Here is a 19,172-nt window from a genome sequence, read left to right as displayed (position 1 = left end):
AGTCGGACCATTTGTTTGTTCTTTATGATGGGCCAAAGAAGGGTGGGCCAACATCTAAGCAGTCTTGGTCTAGCTGGATTGGACTGGCCATTCGGCAAGCTTATATTTCCTGTGGAAAACAGGTTCCGGTTCAGACGGGTGCTCATACCACCAGCTCAGTGCGTGCCTCATGGGCGGCTGCCAGAGGTGCTTCCTTTACTCAACTTTGCAGAGCGGCGATGTGGTCCTCAGTCCACACGTTCGCGAACTTTTACAAGTTTGGTAACTTTGCGTCCGGAGACTCGAAGTTTGGACGTTTAGTTTTGCAGGCCACTGACAGCACTCCCTCCCTGGGGGATAACTTTGGGACGTCCCCTACTGTATAAGACTCCAGTGTCCCCTAGTGGATGAAAGAGAAAAGAGGATTTTGGTACTTACCGATAAATCAATTTCTCTGAATCCTCTAGGGTACACTGGACGCCCGCCTCGGTGCTGTCAACCTGCTGTGTTCAAAGTTCTTGTGTTAAACAGTTCGTACAAACAGCGTTACTTATTCGGTTAAGAGTTCTTGGCCGCTGTTTGATATGTTGTACGGTTCGGTTCCTCGCCAGGTGCTCTAGTATCATGTCCTATTCTCTCAGTCAAATTTTCCAAACTGAGGGATGTGAAGGGGGAGGAGCCGGCTGTGCAGACAATGCTAATTTTAGATTGTGCCACTCCTCCGGTTGCAAGCTTCACACCCCTACTGTATAAGACTCCAGTGTCCCATAGAGGATTCAGAGAAATGGATTTATCGGTAAGTACCAAAATCCTCTCTCTACTTTTTATCAGGCAAAGCAGCAGCTCCAGAATGACGCCATGACTCTGCTGAAGAGCGGTCGCTTCAAGAACGTGTTTGACAAAGCGCTGGTCCTGTGCCAGATGCACAACTTTCAGAAAGGAGTGCTGTATCTGTATGAGCAAGGCAAACTGTGAGTGTACGGGGTAATGACTTGGCATGGACTTCTGTTCCTGATTATATCTGCAGGGGCATGTAGTATATGGGTGTCTTTGACTGTCTATTGTTTCCCATTTCTGTTAGTTTCCAGCAGATCATGCATTACCACATGCAGAACGATCAGTACCAGGAGGTGATCGAGGCCTGCAAGCAGTATGGGGAGCAAGAGAGCTGCCTGTGGGAGCAAGCACTTAGTTATTTTGCTCGCAAGGAGGAAGACTGCAAAGAACACATTGCCACAGTACTGAGGCATATTGAGAGCAAAAACCTTATGCCTCCACTGTTGGGTGCGTCCCTCACACTGCTTTTCACTCATGGATATGTTTGTAATCATGTAATTGCTGGTATACTGAGAAGCATCCATGCTTGAGGCTAGTTATGAAGAAGTAACTGTAAACTTGACCTGACAATGTCGTTTTCTCTTTAATTCAGTTTGGGGGACACTGCTAACCTTGCCGTGTAGAGGGCATTGTTGTAGGAATGTCCATTACTTGTAAAACGTCATGCCTCATAGGAATGGATATCTTTCTTTGCTTCATTGCTTCTCCGGTAGGGGGTTTTAGGTGTTTGCTTGGGGATAACTGATGTGCTATAGATAACAGAGCGCTTGTTTATATGTGAACGCACACCTGTTGGGGAAAAAAAAATTGGTTAAGTAGTCTTTTCTGTCAGCCACTAGGGCACAATTTCAAGACCGTGGGGTGATGACGGTGGCTTACAGGGAGCTGGGACTATAATCCAAGAAGGGAAACAGGCTCCTCCCCCATCATCCCTCAGTTTTGAATTTGTGCCGAGAGAGCCGGTCTCTGCTGACTGAGCTCCAGCTCAGTCTATATTTACTTTCATTTATTTTAATTAGCTTTTTTATTCATGGGACTTAGTTCCCTCAGCCTCAGGAACCCTTCGCCACTTATATGAGAGGAGTGGGGTCCGGGATACACACTAGCAGCGTCAAGCTGCACAAGGAGGACGGCGCTTAACCTGAGAGGCACTGTTCCTCCCAAGACAGCCGCATCCTGAGGCTCCGGTTGGGTGAGTGAGCCTCCTTGTGTGATGCACTGTGCGGTGCCCGCATTCAGCGCAGCGGCGTAACTTGGGTGCAGCCAAAAGCTGATTTTAATTGTGTAAGGCACCCACTCAAAATGGCGCTTAGGGACCTGGTTGAGATAGGTGCCTGTGCATAGGGGACGGAGTTGGCAAGTTTTTAAACGGGCAATCACAGAAAATGGCACCTTCCTCAGCCAGGCAGCTCATGAATAGCAACAATGTTTCTTCTCTCCTCAGGAATCCGTATGGTCAGCAGAGACAGGTGCACATTCCATCAGACTGCCAGAAACCTGAAAGCCTGCACATAAAATACAGGCTGGTGGCAGAGGGAGTTAGAATGGGGGAGTAGTACAAATATTATACCTCCCTATATCCCTCTATCTGTATTATTGAGAGTGCTGGTGTGAATTGTATGTGTCTCCACTCTGTCCGTCACAATGGCAGACAAGGGACAAGCTAATAAGGCATCACAAAAACTATTTATCTGTGCTAAGTGTGAGGAAAAAAAAGTTCACACAGACGATTCCTCCCTGTGTGAAGCATGATGTGCTTCAGAGGTTACGTTAGTTAATCCGTCCCAAGACGCTAACTTGATCCCCTGGGCGGTAGCGCTCACAGGAACCATCTCTCAATTACATAATGAGGTGTCTTCTTTACGTAAGACTGTTAAGGAGATTCCTCAAAATGATGTACTTTCTATTGCTACAGAACCACCCTGGGTGGCAGGTCTTCTCTCTCAGGACGAAGCTGAAGAGGATGATCGTGACTTGGGTGAAATTACTGACCCAGACGAAGAAGTTCCACAGGCTTTTTTCTCAAGGGGTTGAACCTCTTATTTTAGCTATAAGATAAGTTTTGAACACTTCCGAGACTATGACACCGGATTCACCATATACTGCTTTATTTGATAGAAAGCAGCGTTCATCGGTCACTTATACTTTTTCCAAGAAACTGGATGATCAGCTGACAGAGGCTTGGAAACACACGGACAAGCGGTTTAAGATGCCTAAAACTTTTCAAAGTATTTATCCATTTCCATCAGCTATGATGGATAAATGGGAAATGTTACCTCAAGTGGACTTCTCTCTATCCAGGTTGTCCAAAAAGACTGCATTACCTGTTCTGGGAGCAACTTAGTTGAAAGACCCGTCTGACCGGAAGCTGAACACCATGTTGAAGTCAATCTATTTGGCTGCAGGTGTCTCACTTAGACCAACCTTGGTGAGTTCCTGGGTGAACAAGGCAGTGTAGCATTGGGCCACTAAATTGATAAAGGACTTACAAGAGGGAGTTCCGTTAGAAGAAGTATTGATCTTAGCGGAGCATATTAAGGAATCTGCTATATACCTAGGAGAAGCGGCTAGAGATATCTGACAAGTTAACTCGAGAATCTCAGCAGCAACTATTGCAGCCAGAAGAGTTCTTTGGTTTCGGTCATGGCAAGTTGACACGGAGTCAAAAAGAGCGGCGGAAGCACTTCCGTTTACAGGTGATATTCTTTTTGGAAATGAACTAGACTTATTAATTTCTCAGGCTACGAGTTGTAAATCTACCTTTTTAACAACCCTTCCGCCACCACCTAAGCGCTCTTATACTGGAATTTCCTTTCGGTCCACTCAGCCTTTGAGAGTACGCGAAAGAGCTACACCCTTGCGAGTTAGAGGTCGCGGCAAGCAACAGTTGCTGCTCATCGTCAAAACCCAAAGCCTGCAGGAAAGACAGTGGCATGACGGTCTCCTCTCCCACTGTGGCCCAAGTACGGCGGGAGCACGGCTTCAAAACTTTCAGGATGCCTGGTTCAAGATATCGGACAATGCGTGGATTTGCAATATCATCTCCCAAGGGTACAAGTTAGATTTCTAATTTTTGCCGCCAAAGAAAACGTTTGGCCCTTCAAGGTGCAATACCGTCCTTGGTAGAATTGGCTGTGTTAATGCCAGTACCACTGCTTCAATGAAAGAAGGGTTACTATTCCAATCTTTTCGTACTACCAAAACCAGACTGTACTGTATGATCAATTCTGAATCTGAAATCGTTAAATCAGTTTCTGTCTTATTACCGGTTCAAGATGGAGTCACTCAACTCGGTGATCTCGAGCCTGGAACCCAAGGAATTTATGATATCTCTGGACATTAAGGATGCATATCTCCACATTCCGATATGGGAACCACACCAAGCGTTTTCTCAGGTTCGCGATTCAACGGGATCATTTTCAGTTCAGAGCCTTACCAATCGGTCTGTCCACAGCCCTCAGGTGGTTTACCAAGGTCATGTTTGTGTTGATTGCTCACCTCAGATCATTGAAAGTCACAATAATACCATACCTAGATGACCTCCTCCTCAAAGCTCCATCAGATCTCATTCTACAGGAGCATGCTCTATTAACATACAATGTGATAGTGGAACACTGATGGATAATCAATTATCAGAAATCCAACCTTCAGCTGTCACAGTGTATCCAGTTTCTCGGTGTGATCCTGGACACCAACGTCCATAAAGTTTTTTTTCTGCCTCAAAACAAAGCTCTGGGTATACAGAAACTGGTCCAAGCTGTCCTCAAGCCAAGGCTGGTATCAGTCCATTTATGCATTCGTTTGCTTGGGGAAATGGTAGCAGCTTTTGAAACTCTGGAGTTCGGCCATTTTCATTCACATCCTTTCCAGCTGGATCTGTTACATCAATGGTCGGGGTCACAACTACACCTTCAACAGTTAGTTCGACTGACTCCAGAGACGCGACTTTCACTTCTTTGGTGGCTCCAACTGCACAAGCTCACTGCGGGCAGGCGGTTCGGTGTATGGAACAGGACACTCCTAACGACGGATGCCACCATCAGGGGATGGGGCGCGGTTGTGTTACACTTCCATCTTCAAGGCCATTGGTCTCCACAGGAATCACTGTTGCCAATAAGTGTGTTGGAACTGAGAGCGATCTACAATGTACTGGTAAAAGCTACCCAAGTTCTTCGATCCAAGGCGGTAAAGGTTCAATTGGACAACGTGACTGCTGTAGCGTACAAAAACAAGCAGGGAGGAGTTTGCATTTGCAAAGTGATGCGAGAGGTGACACGCATTCTCCAGTGGGCCTAACGCAATGCTGTAGTCCTCTCAGCAGTATTCGTTCCAGGAGTAGACAATTTGTAAGTAGACTACCTCAGCCGCCAGGATCTACATCCGGGAGAATGGGCACTTCACCCAGAGGTGTTCGACGACCTGACACAGTGCTGGAGGTGTCCAGAGGTGGATCTCATGGCATCCTGTCTCAGTCAGCTTCCTCGATACATCTCCAGAACACGGGATCCTCAGGCGGAAGCTGTAGACACTCTTGCCGTGATTTGGCCGTACAACCTAGTATACGTGTTTCTGCCGTTTCCTCTATTGTCTCGATTCTCAAGAGAATCAAACGGGAGTCAATCACGGTGATCTTGGTAGCACCAGATTTGCCTTGGAGAGCTTGGTTTTCAGACCTGCGCCTTCTGCTAGCGGACAATCCTTGGCCTCTACCTTTGCGAACGGATCTACTCCAACAAGGGCCCTTCGTGTATCCAGGTTTACCACAACTACGTTTAATGGGATGGCTCTTGAGGCAGACATTCTAAAATGCAAATGGATTCCGGAATGTGTGATCTCCACGGTGTTGCGTGCATGAAAACTGCAGCCCATTACCATCGCATCTGGTGTTCTTATATCTCTTGGTGTGACCGAAAAGGGTTTCAAACAGATTACTTTCGTCTCTTATGGTTCTTGCTCTTTCTTCAGGCAGGTTTAGATTCCGGACTTCGTCTAGGATCCCTGAAAGTCCAGGTATCTGCCTTATCGCTTTTCTTACAGAGACGCCTGGCACTCCTACCGGATGTGCAAACTTTCCTACAATGGGTCTTTCGGGTACAACTCCCGTTTTGTTCCCTCTACAGCTCCTTGGGACTTGAATCTGGTGCTGGATTATCTGCAGTCACCCTGTTTTGAGGAAGAAGCAGATATTAACGTTGATGGTAACTTTGGGACGTTCCCATGGTCTTGAAGTTGTGCCAGTGTCCCCTAGTGTCTGACAGAAAAAGGATAAATCCATTTTTCGGAAGCTATAGGGGACACTGGCCGCCCGCCCGTCGCTGTTCTGTTGCCTTCATTGTTGTTCTGTTCTGTTTGATTGTTATGTGCTCGCTTCCCTCGTATAGTTCTGTTCTCTTGTTCCCGTCTCCTCTCAGCTAATTCATAACTGAGGGATGATGAGGGATAGAGGGGGAGGAGCCGGAGCCGGTTTCACTTCTGGGATTATTTCAAGTGCCAGCTCCCTGTAAACCGCCATCATCACCCCACGGTCTTGAAGTTGTGCCAGTGTCCCCTATGGCTTCCAAAAAGGGATTTATCGGTAAGTACCAAAATCCTCCTTTTTTTTTTGTTTACAGCTCTTTTGAGTGACAAGTTTTGAGAGTCCACAGCTCGTAACCTGAAGGGTTCCAATGTAATGCCGTTGATGGGGAGCGCAAACAGTACTCACCGCCGCTAACTCTCCCTATCTCTGTATCTGTATGGTAAGCGGTTCCCGGCTGAGTATATGAGCGGTTCATATGTGGACTCTCAAAACTTGTCACTCAAAAGAACCGTAAACAAAAACTATTTAACCAATTTATTTTTTTTCAATAGGTGTGCGTTCACATAAACAAGCGCTCTGTTATCTTTAGCACTATACAAATAATCTTGTTCAGAGCCGCTATTATTAAAACTTCCACCTACAGCACAGACATATATTACTTATATACGGGTAACTGATGTATTTCACATGTTCCAAATGCCTTTCTAAATTACCTCATGGATGTGATGTGTGGCTTATGAGACGTAGGACCACTTGTTAGTCTTGGTGGAGTTAGCCTTAGTTAAGATGTTGCACTCCGTCACAGAAATTATGAGATTGTCACGGCGCCTTGGAGTTAAATAACCAAATTCTCTTTCCCATTGTAAATCCAGCAGTAGCTCCACCCCCTCAGGAACTTTTCTCTTAGTGGGTTCCTGAAAAACTATCAATAGTCCGGGATTCTCTCCAGGTCTGTTCTTTGGAAAAGGATTTTGTCAGGGAGTCTTACTCACTGGAAAGCTACTTAGTGTATGGGATCTGATAGGGTCCACTTTATTGGGAGCTCCAATTCTGAACCATCCTAAGAGGAGAGAGTGAAGTCTAGAGGACCCAGTTTGTAAGGAGCTCACAGGATGGGAGGATGACTTCTCTAGTGTTTGGGAGTTAACCTTTTATTTATTTTTTTTTTATTTTTTTTACAAGCAAGTGGACAGATTCTGGGTGGGATCTTTACTATGTCAACCATCCATGCCAGCAAGAAAAGTTTCTGTTCTCCGTGATATCTTCTGATACAAGCAAACTGTACCTTTCGTCTCCTGACCTATGTACAGCTCAAGCATTGGCCCAGCATAGTGCATTATTTGCCTGTCTCCTCTTGGACACCTGATGTCCGTCTTTTGCCAAAGCAGTGTTTCTGGCCGTTCAGAAACAGGTGAAATTTCTGATATGTTGCAGATGGGTATCGGTGTTCTATTGCATGAAGCTAATGGGTCGAATAGTAACTTGTGTCAAAGTGGTATAATATGCCTGTGTCCACTCTTGGACCTTCCAAATCAAAGTATTAGCCATGTCGTCATGGCCTAACCTTTGCAGTCCCTTCTGTAGTGGCTGTGGAGATAAAATCTCAGCAAGGATTTCTGTTGTCCTTCTGGAATTGCACCATTGTGACCACAGATACTGGTCTGCGGGAAATTGTTATCAGTGGTCCCTGAACCTTTGCCTGCAGGGCCTTTGGTCCATAGATGAGGAAAAGCTACCTATACACTTTCTCACGCTCAGAACAGGGCTAAATGCCCTGCTCAAGTTCAGTTCCTCTTTAGGCTGACCCATTTGTAATCAGTTGGACAGTGCCATGTCTGTGGCATACATAACTGACCAAGGAGGGGACCAGGAACCATTTAGTAGTGAAGGAAGCGGTCAAGATAGTTCACTGAGCTGAATGTTCTGTCCTGGCAATTTCTGCTGTATTCATCCTGTGGGTGGATGATTTGGGGAGGCTGATCTTTGTCTGGCATGCCATTTATCCTGGTGAGTAGTCCCTCCAACCAGAAAGTTGAAAGGTGGGGTCAGCCAGAGGGTGACATTATGGCTCATCGGCTGAACCACAAGGTATTTTGGTAGTGCAAGAACAAGACATTCCCACTTGATGTCCTCACAGTCCCATGGAACTGCTGGCTAGTGTATTTTTTTTTTTCTTTGATCCCCATGCTTCCTCAGGGACTTTTGAAGGCAATTGAAAGGGTGTTCCAGTAATTCTGGTAGTACTGGACAGGCCAGGAAGTTTATGAGATGCCAATATTCTGGGCATGACAGTAGAAACTTGTTGGAGGCTGCCTCTGATAGAAGACCTTCTAAATTATATTCCATTTTGATATCAGGGTTTACCTTGTCTGGCTTTAATGGCATGTCTGTTGAGACTGTAATTCTACGAGCTAAGGGGGCTGTTTGAGAAGGTCATTAAGACCATGATAAGGGCCATTTAGCCAGTCTGCTCAAAAACTTGCCATAGGGTGGGGAAACCTACATCAGTTGGTTTGAGAGAAAAGTCATTCTGAAAGCTGTTCCGTGGGACTTCAACTTGTTCCTTTTGGTGTTACAGATCTAGTCGTTTGAGCCATTTGAATCCATTTTGTTTTCAGTTCATCAGTGGTAAGTTGTCTATCTACTCCTAGCATTTCGTTCCAACCCAAGAATGTGTCTAAATTCCATCTGAATCAAGACATTATACTCCTTTCTCTGGGACAAATGTTTCTATTTCCTGGATTTGGTAAGCGCATTTATGTAAGTAGATTGACTTCCTTGCCTAGGACAGAAAACCTTCTTATTCTTGAAGACACACAAAAGAGAGGTTGGCTTGTATCGAAAAGGAAGGTGTATAGTTGGATTATGGATGAAATATGTCTAGAGGAAACTAGAAACCATTTAAGCCCACTCTACCAGTTCGGTGAGCGTCTCCTGAGCTGTGTGGTGAAGAGAATCCTGGTCTTCCATTGATTCCTTTTTCAAATTCTACTGGCTCACTGTTATTTATGTAGCGCATACATATTCCACAGCGCTTTTACATGGAATATTTTTAACAAACATTCACATACGTCCCTGCACCAATGGAGCTTACATTCCATATTGGAAACTGGTGCACCTGGAGGAAACGTACACAATCATGAGTACATACCTACTCCACACAGATGAGCCATGACTAGAAATTAACCTCATGACCTCAGCGCTGTAAGGCTATAATGTTAACCCCTGCACCAGCCATTCTAATGAAGCCACTTTTGGGACAGTAAGTTTTGCATGCAGCAGTTTCTGAGCCTCCTCTTTCCTTGGGGCAGCTTCTAAATGTTCCCATGGCTAAGTGTGTCCTCCTAAGGTGAATGAAAGATAATAGAGGGTTTTGATGCCATTAAATACATTCTCCAGCTATTTGGGAGGCACTAGGTTCCCACCAATTTTTTGGAGTAGTGTTCTCATTTTCTTGCTTAGTTTGGTGTTATCCTATGGGCTTTGTAAGTCTGTAAATTGAGCTCTGATTGGTTGAGGCTGTAGAGGGGAGGAGACATACAATTAACGCTTATACCTACAACCTTGCCCTTAACACCCTAAATACTGCAGTGTCCCCCACATTGATCCAGATAATTGGATTTACCAGTAAGTACAAAAAATCCTGTTTTAGAGGAGATAACACTGAGATACATCTCCTTCTCTGTCGGGCTGTGTTGTGGTATAACCCTCCCATATACCCCTCTCACATCTCCAATGCCGGATCCCACTAGGGAATTGGAAATGGGTCCTTCCCAGGAGGGATCCAGCATTGTAGACTATCTTCTGGCTTCCCGACCCGGCAAAATGCCGGGTTGGTTGCCATTGTGGTGGGGGGGGGGGCGGTGCAAGCGGCGCTGGGAGATGAGTTCATCTCCGCGTCGCCTCTCCCTATACTATGAATGGGTACCGGATCGCATTGAACCGGCAACCCATTCACACTGCGCCTGACCCAGTATTCAACCCAGGAATACATTTTTTTAATTAGCCAGTGCATTAATGCCTTACCTCAAGGATACTAAGATACTTCCCGTATCTAGCTGTGTTTTGCCCTCATCGTCTCTTGTATATTCTTTTGAATTGCACCTTCATAAATTGCGCTCATTTTGCTTTTTAGCTTTTTCTGTGCTCTTCAGCCATGTACAGTGTTTTGTATTGTCAGGCAGAGTTGATTATTTCTGATTCTAGTTTATTGGGTAACCAGTTGATAGGTCGATAATCAATAGGTTGACCCCATGTGGTCAACAGGTACAAAAGGTTGACAGTGCTTAGGTTGAAAGGTACAAAAGGTTGACAGGTTGAAATGATCGACACACACATGGTCGTCACAAGGTTTTTGTTTGTTTGTTCAACTTTTTCATACTTTACCATCCATGTGGACTACGATTGGGAATAGTAACCTGTGCCGAGCGCAGCACTTTGGGCGAAGCCGTACACTAATTGGGGTTCCATGTGGGTTAATGTTCAAAATGACACCCAAAAAAAATGGTGTCAACATTTTGTGTAAACCATTTCCATGTCAACCTTTTGTATCTGTCGACCTTTTCAAGTGGTTACCTTTTACATGTCAACCTATTGACGCTGTCTACCTAATACTAGTTGACCTAATGACCCATTCCCATTTATTGCCCTTGAATGTGACAATGTGTGCAGCACCCTCTGAATTATATCCAGTTGTCTCCAGAGAGCAGCTCTGTCACCTTCCCTAACAACAATAACTAACTCTGACAACTGTGATGACATAAGTACTTGGATGAAAGTCATAGAAGGAGTTAGAATAATAAAGCACTCCATTTAGTAATAGTGGTCAAAATCGTCCAAATACAAAAAGGTGTTTCATGCTTTAGGCCACATTTTGCTAAAATCCTTTAACACCGTGTAAATGTGTAAAGCTCTGTCTTCCTTCTCTTCACCTTCTCTTACTATTCAGTCCCAAGACTTAAGATGACCTTTCATCGATCTAATGTATGACATACAGGGTTAAAATGAAATATTCAGTCTTGCCATGACTTTCATCTGTGGCGCTCTCTATAATTTTGGGTCATTTCCTACCCATAACAAGCAACAATTGCCCATCAGCCAGTTACTAAAGAAAAGCCTGCTGGTTCAGATAAAGGATGTGACTGACGTTATCATGTTACAGTGGTGCAGACCCTGGCTCATAACTCCACAGCCACGCTCTCGGTGATCAGAGACTACCTGATCAACAAAATGCAGAAGCTGAGCCAGCAGACGGAGGAAGATGAGAAGACAGTTAATCAGTACAGGGAGGATACGGCCCGCATCCGGCGGGAGATCCATGAGCTGCGCAACAGGTGAGAGAGGTGAACGTTATTGGTATGTTTGTGTCTTACCTTATCATCCACCTAGGAGTCCTCACATTCCCCCTCCCCTACCTGCATATTCTCCACATTACCTATTATACACCCTGTATATTATAGCTTAGGCACTGTGCTATGCTTTTATGTCTCCAGCTTTGATGCTGTACTACGCTGCTATGCTTCCTTTCTTTTCCCTGTCCCCTCTACATTTATATGTGCTCCACCCCCATCTTATGGCACTGTGGATATTTGTGGGGCCTTATAAATAAACTATAATAATAATAATAATTCTGGCCTAAGGAAGTGTAGCATCCGTATGAGATCTGTAGGCAGAATCGGGGAGCCGCTAGGTTCCGCTGTGTGCATTTCCCGTTATTACATTTGCTTATTGCTGCTCATGCCTCTAGATATGCTTCTTGAATCTGTCCCTTAGTACAGGTATGGTGCAGGAGTCCTGTAACATTGCAGACATCATGCATATCAACAGTGGCGTAACTAGAAATTTTTCTCCCCCAAGCCAAAAATTTGTTCGGCGCCCGTCCCCCCCCCCCATCCCCCATAATTGGCACCATTAAAGGTAAAAATGTGCGCGCGCCGCAAAATAGGGTGTGTGGCTTCGTTGGGATGGGCGTGGCTTCACATAAAGGGGCGTGGCATTGCAGGAAAAGACTACGTTATACCCCAACCTGCACGCCCAGACGTTGGCCACCACAGGGAAGAAAAATAATCCTGATTCATGCCCCTTACATTATTTGTCATTTTTCCTCCTTGTAATAATGCCCAGTATACATTATGCCACATACTGCAATGGCCCTTAGACATTATGCCACACACAATAATGCACATGACACAATATGCACACACCATAATGCCCCCGACACATTATGCCACACACCGTAATGCCCCCAACACATTATGACAGGAATCGCAATGCCCGTTATACATTATGCTACACACTGCAATGCCCCTGATACATTATACCACATACCACAATGCCCGTGATATAGTATACAACACACCGTAATGCCTGACACATTATGACAGGAATCGCAATGCCCGTTATACATTATGCTACACACTGCAATGCCCCTGATACATTATACAACAATGCCCGTGATATAGTATACAACACACCGTAATGCCTGATACATTATGACACACTCCGCAATGTCCGTGATACATTATGCCACACACTGCAATGCCCGTTATATATTATGCCACACTGCAATGACCCTGAGACATTATACCACATACCACAATGCCCGTGATATAGTATGCCACACACCGTAATGCCTGTGACACATTATGACACACACCGCAATGTCCGTGATACATTATGCCACACACCGTAATGCCCATTACACATTAAGTCCTACAGTAAGGCTTCTAATTACTTTTAAATTACCTGCTCGTTGCCAGGGATTTCATGCACTGGGTGTCATGCTCGTTGCCAGGGGTTTCATGCACTGAGTGTCATGCTCGTTGCCAGGGGTTTCATGCTCTTGGTTCCATGCACGGTGCCAGGGGTTTTCATGCTCAGGATGTCATGCTCGTTGCCAGGGGGTATCATGCACTGGGTGTCATGCTCGTTGCCAGGTGTTTCATGCACTGGGTGTCATGCTCGTTGCCAAGGGTTTCATGCACTGGGTGTCATGCTCGTTGCTAGGGGGTAGTGCTTGTTGCTAGGGCTGTGCTCCCAGTGCCACATATGTCCCCAGTGCCAGATATTACCCCACGGTGCCAGGTACTCACATGACACCAGTGCACAATATAGCCCCCCCCCCCCCTGTGTGCCAGGTACACATATACCCCCCCAGTGCCACATATGCCCCCCATTGCCAGATATTCCTCCTCAGTGCCACATATGCCCCCAGTGCCAGATATTCCCCCACAGTGCCACATATGCCCCCAGTGCCAGATATTCCCCCCCAGTGCCACATATGCCCCCAGTGCCAGATCCCCCCCCCCCCCAGTGCAACATATGCCCCCAGTGCCAGATATCCCCCCCCCCAGTGCCAGATATGCTCCCAGTGCCAGATCCCCCCCCCCAGTGCCACATATGCCCCCATTGCCAGATATTCCCCCCAGTGCCACATATGCCCCCATTGCCAGATATTCCCCCCAGTGCCACATATGCCCCCAGTGCCAGATTTCCTCCCCCCCCCCCCCAGTGCCACATATGCCCCCAGTGCCAGATTCCCCCCCCCCCCAGTGCCACATATGCCCCCAGTGCCAGATATTGCCCCCCAGTGCCATATATGCCCCCTCAGTGCGTGCCCCTCCCCCGCCGCCGCCGCTCCCCCGCTGGTTTGTGTTGGAGGGACACGGAGGGCACAGCGCGCGCCTCTCCTGTGTCCCTCCTGCATCATCTCCGGCGGCCGCGGGTCTAATAGAGGAAGTGCCGGTTCGTGAGCCAATCAGAGCTCACGAACGGCACTTCGTTTATTAGACCTGCGGCCGCCGGAGATGATGCAGGAGGGACACAGGAGAGGCGCGCGCTGTGCCCTCCGTGTCCCTCCAACACAGCAGGGAGGGTTAGTAGGAGCAGATTGACATGCGGACGAGCATGTCAATCTGTGCTAAATCAGTGGCGCCCTCGCCCCCAAGCCACCGCGAGGACTGCGGGGGCAGTAGTTACGCCACTGCATATCAATATAATTAACTCTCCAGTCTCGGGTCTCTTAATGCCGGATCCCGTGCAACCTATTTACCTAAATTACTAATGTACATACCTTATTCAGTAATGGCATTATACCCCTGGCATAGGGAACGTTGTCCTGTTGGGGCATACAGCTCCCAGCATACTATTGGTAACTAGCTGAATACATTTGCCACAGGCATATCTGACCCTGTTGACTAGTAGGAAGCCACCGGTAATAATGTGTGGAACGGATTCACGTAGGGGCCGGGATGTAATGAAGTCGGAGTTGGGCGGCCTTGTACGTGATCACTCAAATGTCTGAGTTCGGCCGACGTCCCACACTGCTGCCAAACTCTGACTTCAATACATCCCGCCGAGGAAATGAGTTTCTCCACACTATTCTTGTTAAAGGTCATACTTGGTTCTGAGTATAAGTAAAGGTCTAACCGTCTCGTTGTCGGATACGCTATGCAGTGCTCCTAGTAGCAGAGCCTTTACCATAGAGCTTGTGCTTGGCATTCAGCCCAGGTTTTATGTCAGTGGATTATATACCTTACACTGGTATAGCCGTACTGAACGCTGTAGTGGAGACTGTAGCCTCAGATGTACAGTGGAACAGTCTCCTGGTATAGGATGTTGAGGAGAAGACCTATAGCATTCATTTCTCCCGCTGTCTACTACAGGTATGAAGGCTTTGTATACCTTTTCTGTGTGTCTGGCCGTGAGTGCTATGTTACTGTGCTTGTACATAGCTGTAATCTGTACCATACAGTAATTATACTGCATGTAGTTATTGCGGATGCCTTTATTTGGCCAAGCGGTGGTAAACTCGTGTCTAGATGATGATCCTGCCTGTTGTGTGACCCTTTGTGTCTATGCCATCTTCCTTTTGGCTTCATGGAAGCAGAGAATGAAATAGATGTTTTCTGGGAGTTCCTTCTTCCAAGCTGTCCATAATCTAGATAAGAGTCCCACATCTGAATAAATGGAAGTTTTATACAGGGGAAAAAAAACATAACTGCAAGACTGGTATGTTCATACATGTTATTGATCGCTGCTTTCCTCCCCATCCCATCCCTTAAGCCCCAAAATCTTCCAGAAGACTAAATGCAGTATCTGCAGCAGTTCCCTGGAGCTGCCCTCGGTGCACTTCCTGTGTGGCCACTCCTTCCACCAGCACTGCTTTGAGAGTTACGCAGAGAGCGACTCTGACTGCCCCACCTGCCTGCCTGAGAACCGCCAGGTGCTTGATATGATCAGGGCACAGGAGGAAAAGAAGGATCTGTATGACCAATTCCAGCACCAGGTCAGTATAACACCACCCAGTTTTATGATTGGTCATTCCATACAGTAGATAGCTATTACACTTCAGCACGGTGAGCAATTGCCAGAAAGTATTCCTTATAACGGTAACCTCCTGCCAGACTCCAGCCAGTGTTAAACATTTTATTACCAGTATACACCAGAAAGCAAAAGCCTAAAACTGTAGCGTAATGCGCTACTTTTGGTGCAACTCGAAGTGCAACCACAGGAATACAAGGGACCTAGAGCTTATTCGTAGAGTGGAAAATGATACTGGGACTTGTTACCTACAGATAGTATTCATTCACAAGTGTGTCTCTGTATCGGGATGATGTCATCTTAAGGGGCGTGGCTTACAAAGTACATTAATGAGGACCAAAAATATCTGTTTGGGAAAAAATATTTCAAAGTTTATTGCCAGTATGTATCACATAATCCCCAGTGTACAGTGCTGCAAGGTGTATGCTTCTGCTTTATAATAATAATATTCTGCCATTGTCCACACCCTGTGTCATGTTGTGATTTTATCTTTCCCCATCAGTGTCGCTCTGTTTCATTTCTTTACGATCCCTTTCAGGGACATTGAGGTTATATTATGCCTTCAGGAGTGTGGACGTTTGTGTGGCATCTCTATACCCTGTGCCCTCAGGGACCCAGTTTTATTGTCTTGGAGTGTGAGGGTTCTTCTGCTTTGTTGCTGATGCAGCATGAGTTTTATTTCTGTATAATGCTTGTGGGTTTTCTACAGAGTGTCCACCAGGCCAAGAGATGCGGCTGGAGATGCCATAAGCGCTAACGCCATTATTGGACCCCCTCTCCTGATGCTGGAGCCTCCTGGGGTAGCGGAGTAGTCATATCCATAAAGGGGTACTAATCCCAGGGTGGACTTGGGCTGGCTTATCCTATAAAAGGAGCTACCTGTCCTCATTGCCACTCTGATGATGGACAGGCTCGTTCTGCTGCCATTTGAGCAGCCTACCGGCCTGAGAATCATCTTGAGTTCTACGAGTCTCCTTACTCCATTTTACGATCAGTGCCAAATCCCTATCTGGCCCATCCCGCAGGTGGATTGTCAATTACAAGAAGTCAAAGTTGACTTTCCAGTATATGATCTTCCACGGGCTTCTGTACAACCCCAGGCAGCAGGTGTTTTTGCCATAGTACTTCTTACTCTCATTACAGATTGGCTTCACTCAAGGGAATTTCACATTGTACTCATTTCGAAGGGGAACGAGTTTCTCCTTTGTCTGCCAGGTTATCCATCTGTCCCCACGGGTACATCAATCACTAATCTGCTGGTTTTGGAGGTTTAAATGAAGTTAAACTATTATTGTCTACATGAAACAAGTTGACATGGTAACCCCCTCCTTACACTAGGCCTTGGATCGTTGTAATTTAAGATATAGTTCCACTATTGTCTTTTTTATTTTTTTCCCCTTTTCTCTAGATAAAATGCTCAAATGATGGGTTCAGCGTGGTCGCAGAGTACTTTGGCCGAGGTGTCTTCAACAAACTGACACTGATAACGGATGCCCCCACTGGAAGAATGGGGACGGCGAAAGATACCGGATTACAGCGAGAGCTCCTGATCAACACTAGGAGAAATGTTTAATCCAGACACAACGCTCACCAAGGAAGTCAATAATTGGATAATGGAATAAGAATCACAGGGAAAAGTCCAGTGATCAGATTTTATTTCATGATGCAAACTGTGGGATAAAGGTGTCTCTCCTATTTCAGTCACAAGAAACTGGTTACTGTTGTTAATCAGTCTGATCTACAATCCTCATTAGAAGGAAGAGATTTCCCAATACTGCATGTGAGAACGGGGTGGCCATTGCTCTGTCGGCGTAACATGTACATACAGAAGTGTTAGACTAAGGTTTGGCATTACATTGCACCAGGGACGGATCTAGACTTTTCTTTAGGGGGGGCGGTTTACGGTTTAATCTTGACTCCTCCCTCTACAGTCCCAACTCCTCCCATCTGCAATCCTAACTACTCCTCTCTCAATTCTGACTGAACTTTTTGAGTGAGACTGAGATAGAGCTTTATGATTGTTCTATGTACATGTGACTGTGCTATGGGGTAATTGTATTTATTAGCCCTAGTACCCACACACCAGCAAGTGAGGGGCAAATGCTCTGTAACCTTTTGCTCTCCTGGCTCCTCTGAGCTGCTGTGGTATACGTTGCAGCACATCGTTCTGCCTCAGGCTCTCCTGGGAGAGCTCTCTTCTGCTCAAAAGTGGGCGTGGCTATGACTGTGTTAGGGGGGGGGGGGGCGGTCGCCCCCTTCGCCCCCCCCCCCCCCTAGATCCGGCCCTGCATTGCACAGCTGTTCTCTGGTCAGTAAAAGATCTACTTCTGGTCTTTGTGTTCATTACTATTTACAGTGGGATTCATACGTTCAATCCAGTCCGTTCTTTTTTGTGAACTGAATTGCTGACTGTTTCTTTTACTGTACAGTAAAGATATTAAACTTCAATTGAGTGCCAGATATAATTATATTAATATATTTTGGATAGTCTTTATTACATGATATACTGCACAGAGAAGGAACCTTGTACGGTGGGAGGAGCATAAGACCAGTGGGGGTGCCGCTAAGAGGTCGGGCACTGCAAGCTGCCCAGGCATGACATATCGGAAATCAGGAACGGCTGGCTGTAGGCTATCATGGCAAATGTGATTATGGGGGAGGTTTATCAAAACGTAGAGATAAAGGGCACAATTCAGGCCTGATCGCTGTTGTGCGAAATCGTACAGCAGCCGTTTATCGAATGACTGCGTATGCACCACAATGCGCAGGCGTGTCGCCAGACAGCGACAGGATGGTGCGAAAATTCAGATCGCACGGGTGTTCGCAAGGTGACTGACAGGAAGCAGGCGTTTGTGGGTGGTAACTGGCTGTTTTCTGGGAGTGCCAGGAAAAACGCAGGTGTGCACAAGCGTTTTCAGGGTGGGTGTGTGACGTTAGCTCCGGACCCGATCAGCCCGTTTGTATCGCACTGTAGGAATAAGTCCTGGGCTGCGTACAGACTGAAAAAGTCATTTGATGGTGAGTCAGTTGTGAACAGATTTGCAGATGTCCGCTGTCTGGCGGAATTTTTGCACGCCGTACACATGCATTCTCACACTGTCACTGTCTATGGGTGGCCGTTATCTGATCACAGACTGCTGCAAAAACGCACAGCAGCGATCAGGTCTGAATCGTGCCCCAAGTACTAACAAATCAGATTTTGTAATTTTTCAAATCTAGCCTGTAAAATAAGTTGTAGCTGATTGGTTAGTACTTTTTCTCTCTCCATGGTTTGATAAATCTCCCCCTGTATTTTAATTTAAATATGTTTTCCAACAAAACATACAGGGATATTGTACACAACCAGAAAAAACGTTCCATGTTCTAATGCAGAATAAAGACTCTGTAAATACTACCACTTCTGCTTCTTCAGATGTTACTTATCAGTGATGGGGTTACAGGGATTGGGAATGAAATGCTGGCAGTCGGAACACACCCCGGTTACAGGGTCACCAGATTTGTCATTTGATGGATGTATAACAGAAGAGTATTCCAGACAAATACTTCTTACAGAATAACGAGTCAGCATCACCTTACCTGGGGGACACAAGCCATGAGGTTTCCACAATCCCGTAGATGCAAAGAGAAATTAGAAAGGAGTCACAGCAACAAAGAGAAAGGAGAGGACAAATGGGGCCAAATCCTATCCTGGGAAACTCCATCTGGCCCATATTTGGTGTAAGTAGCAATGGTGCCA

At 46.2% G+C, this 19,172-nt stretch overlaps 1 protein-coding gene across 1 annotated transcript in view; it reads left to right on the top strand.

The window, feature by feature from the left end:
* VPS11 (VPS11 core subunit of CORVET and HOPS complexes) overlaps positions 1-18,833 on the top strand; it is a 49,688-nt gene extending 30,855 nt beyond the window's left edge. Inside the window, exons 12-16 of the mRNA XM_063943470.1 lie at positions 811-950; positions 1,061-1,263; positions 11,277-11,448; positions 15,179-15,401; positions 16,845-18,833. Of these exons, the coding sequence (XP_063799540.1) occupies positions 811-950; positions 1,061-1,263; positions 11,277-11,448; positions 15,179-15,401; positions 16,845-17,009 (903 nt within the window). The 3' untranslated portion in view covers positions 17,010-18,833. The remainder of the gene's footprint in view (positions 1-810; positions 951-1,060; positions 1,264-11,276; positions 11,449-15,178; positions 15,402-16,844) is intronic.
* The last annotated feature ends 339 nt before the right edge of the window (positions 18,834-19,172 follow it).

Source organism: Pseudophryne corroboree, chromosome 10, assembly GCF_028390025.1.
Source record: "Pseudophryne corroboree isolate aPseCor3 chromosome 10, aPseCor3.hap2, whole genome shotgun sequence".
Classification (NCBI taxonomy): domain Eukaryota; kingdom Metazoa; phylum Chordata; class Amphibia; order Anura; family Myobatrachidae; genus Pseudophryne; species Pseudophryne corroboree.
The sequence above is the reverse complement of the archived record's forward strand: the minus strand, read 5'-3'. Positions and strand labels throughout refer to the sequence as shown.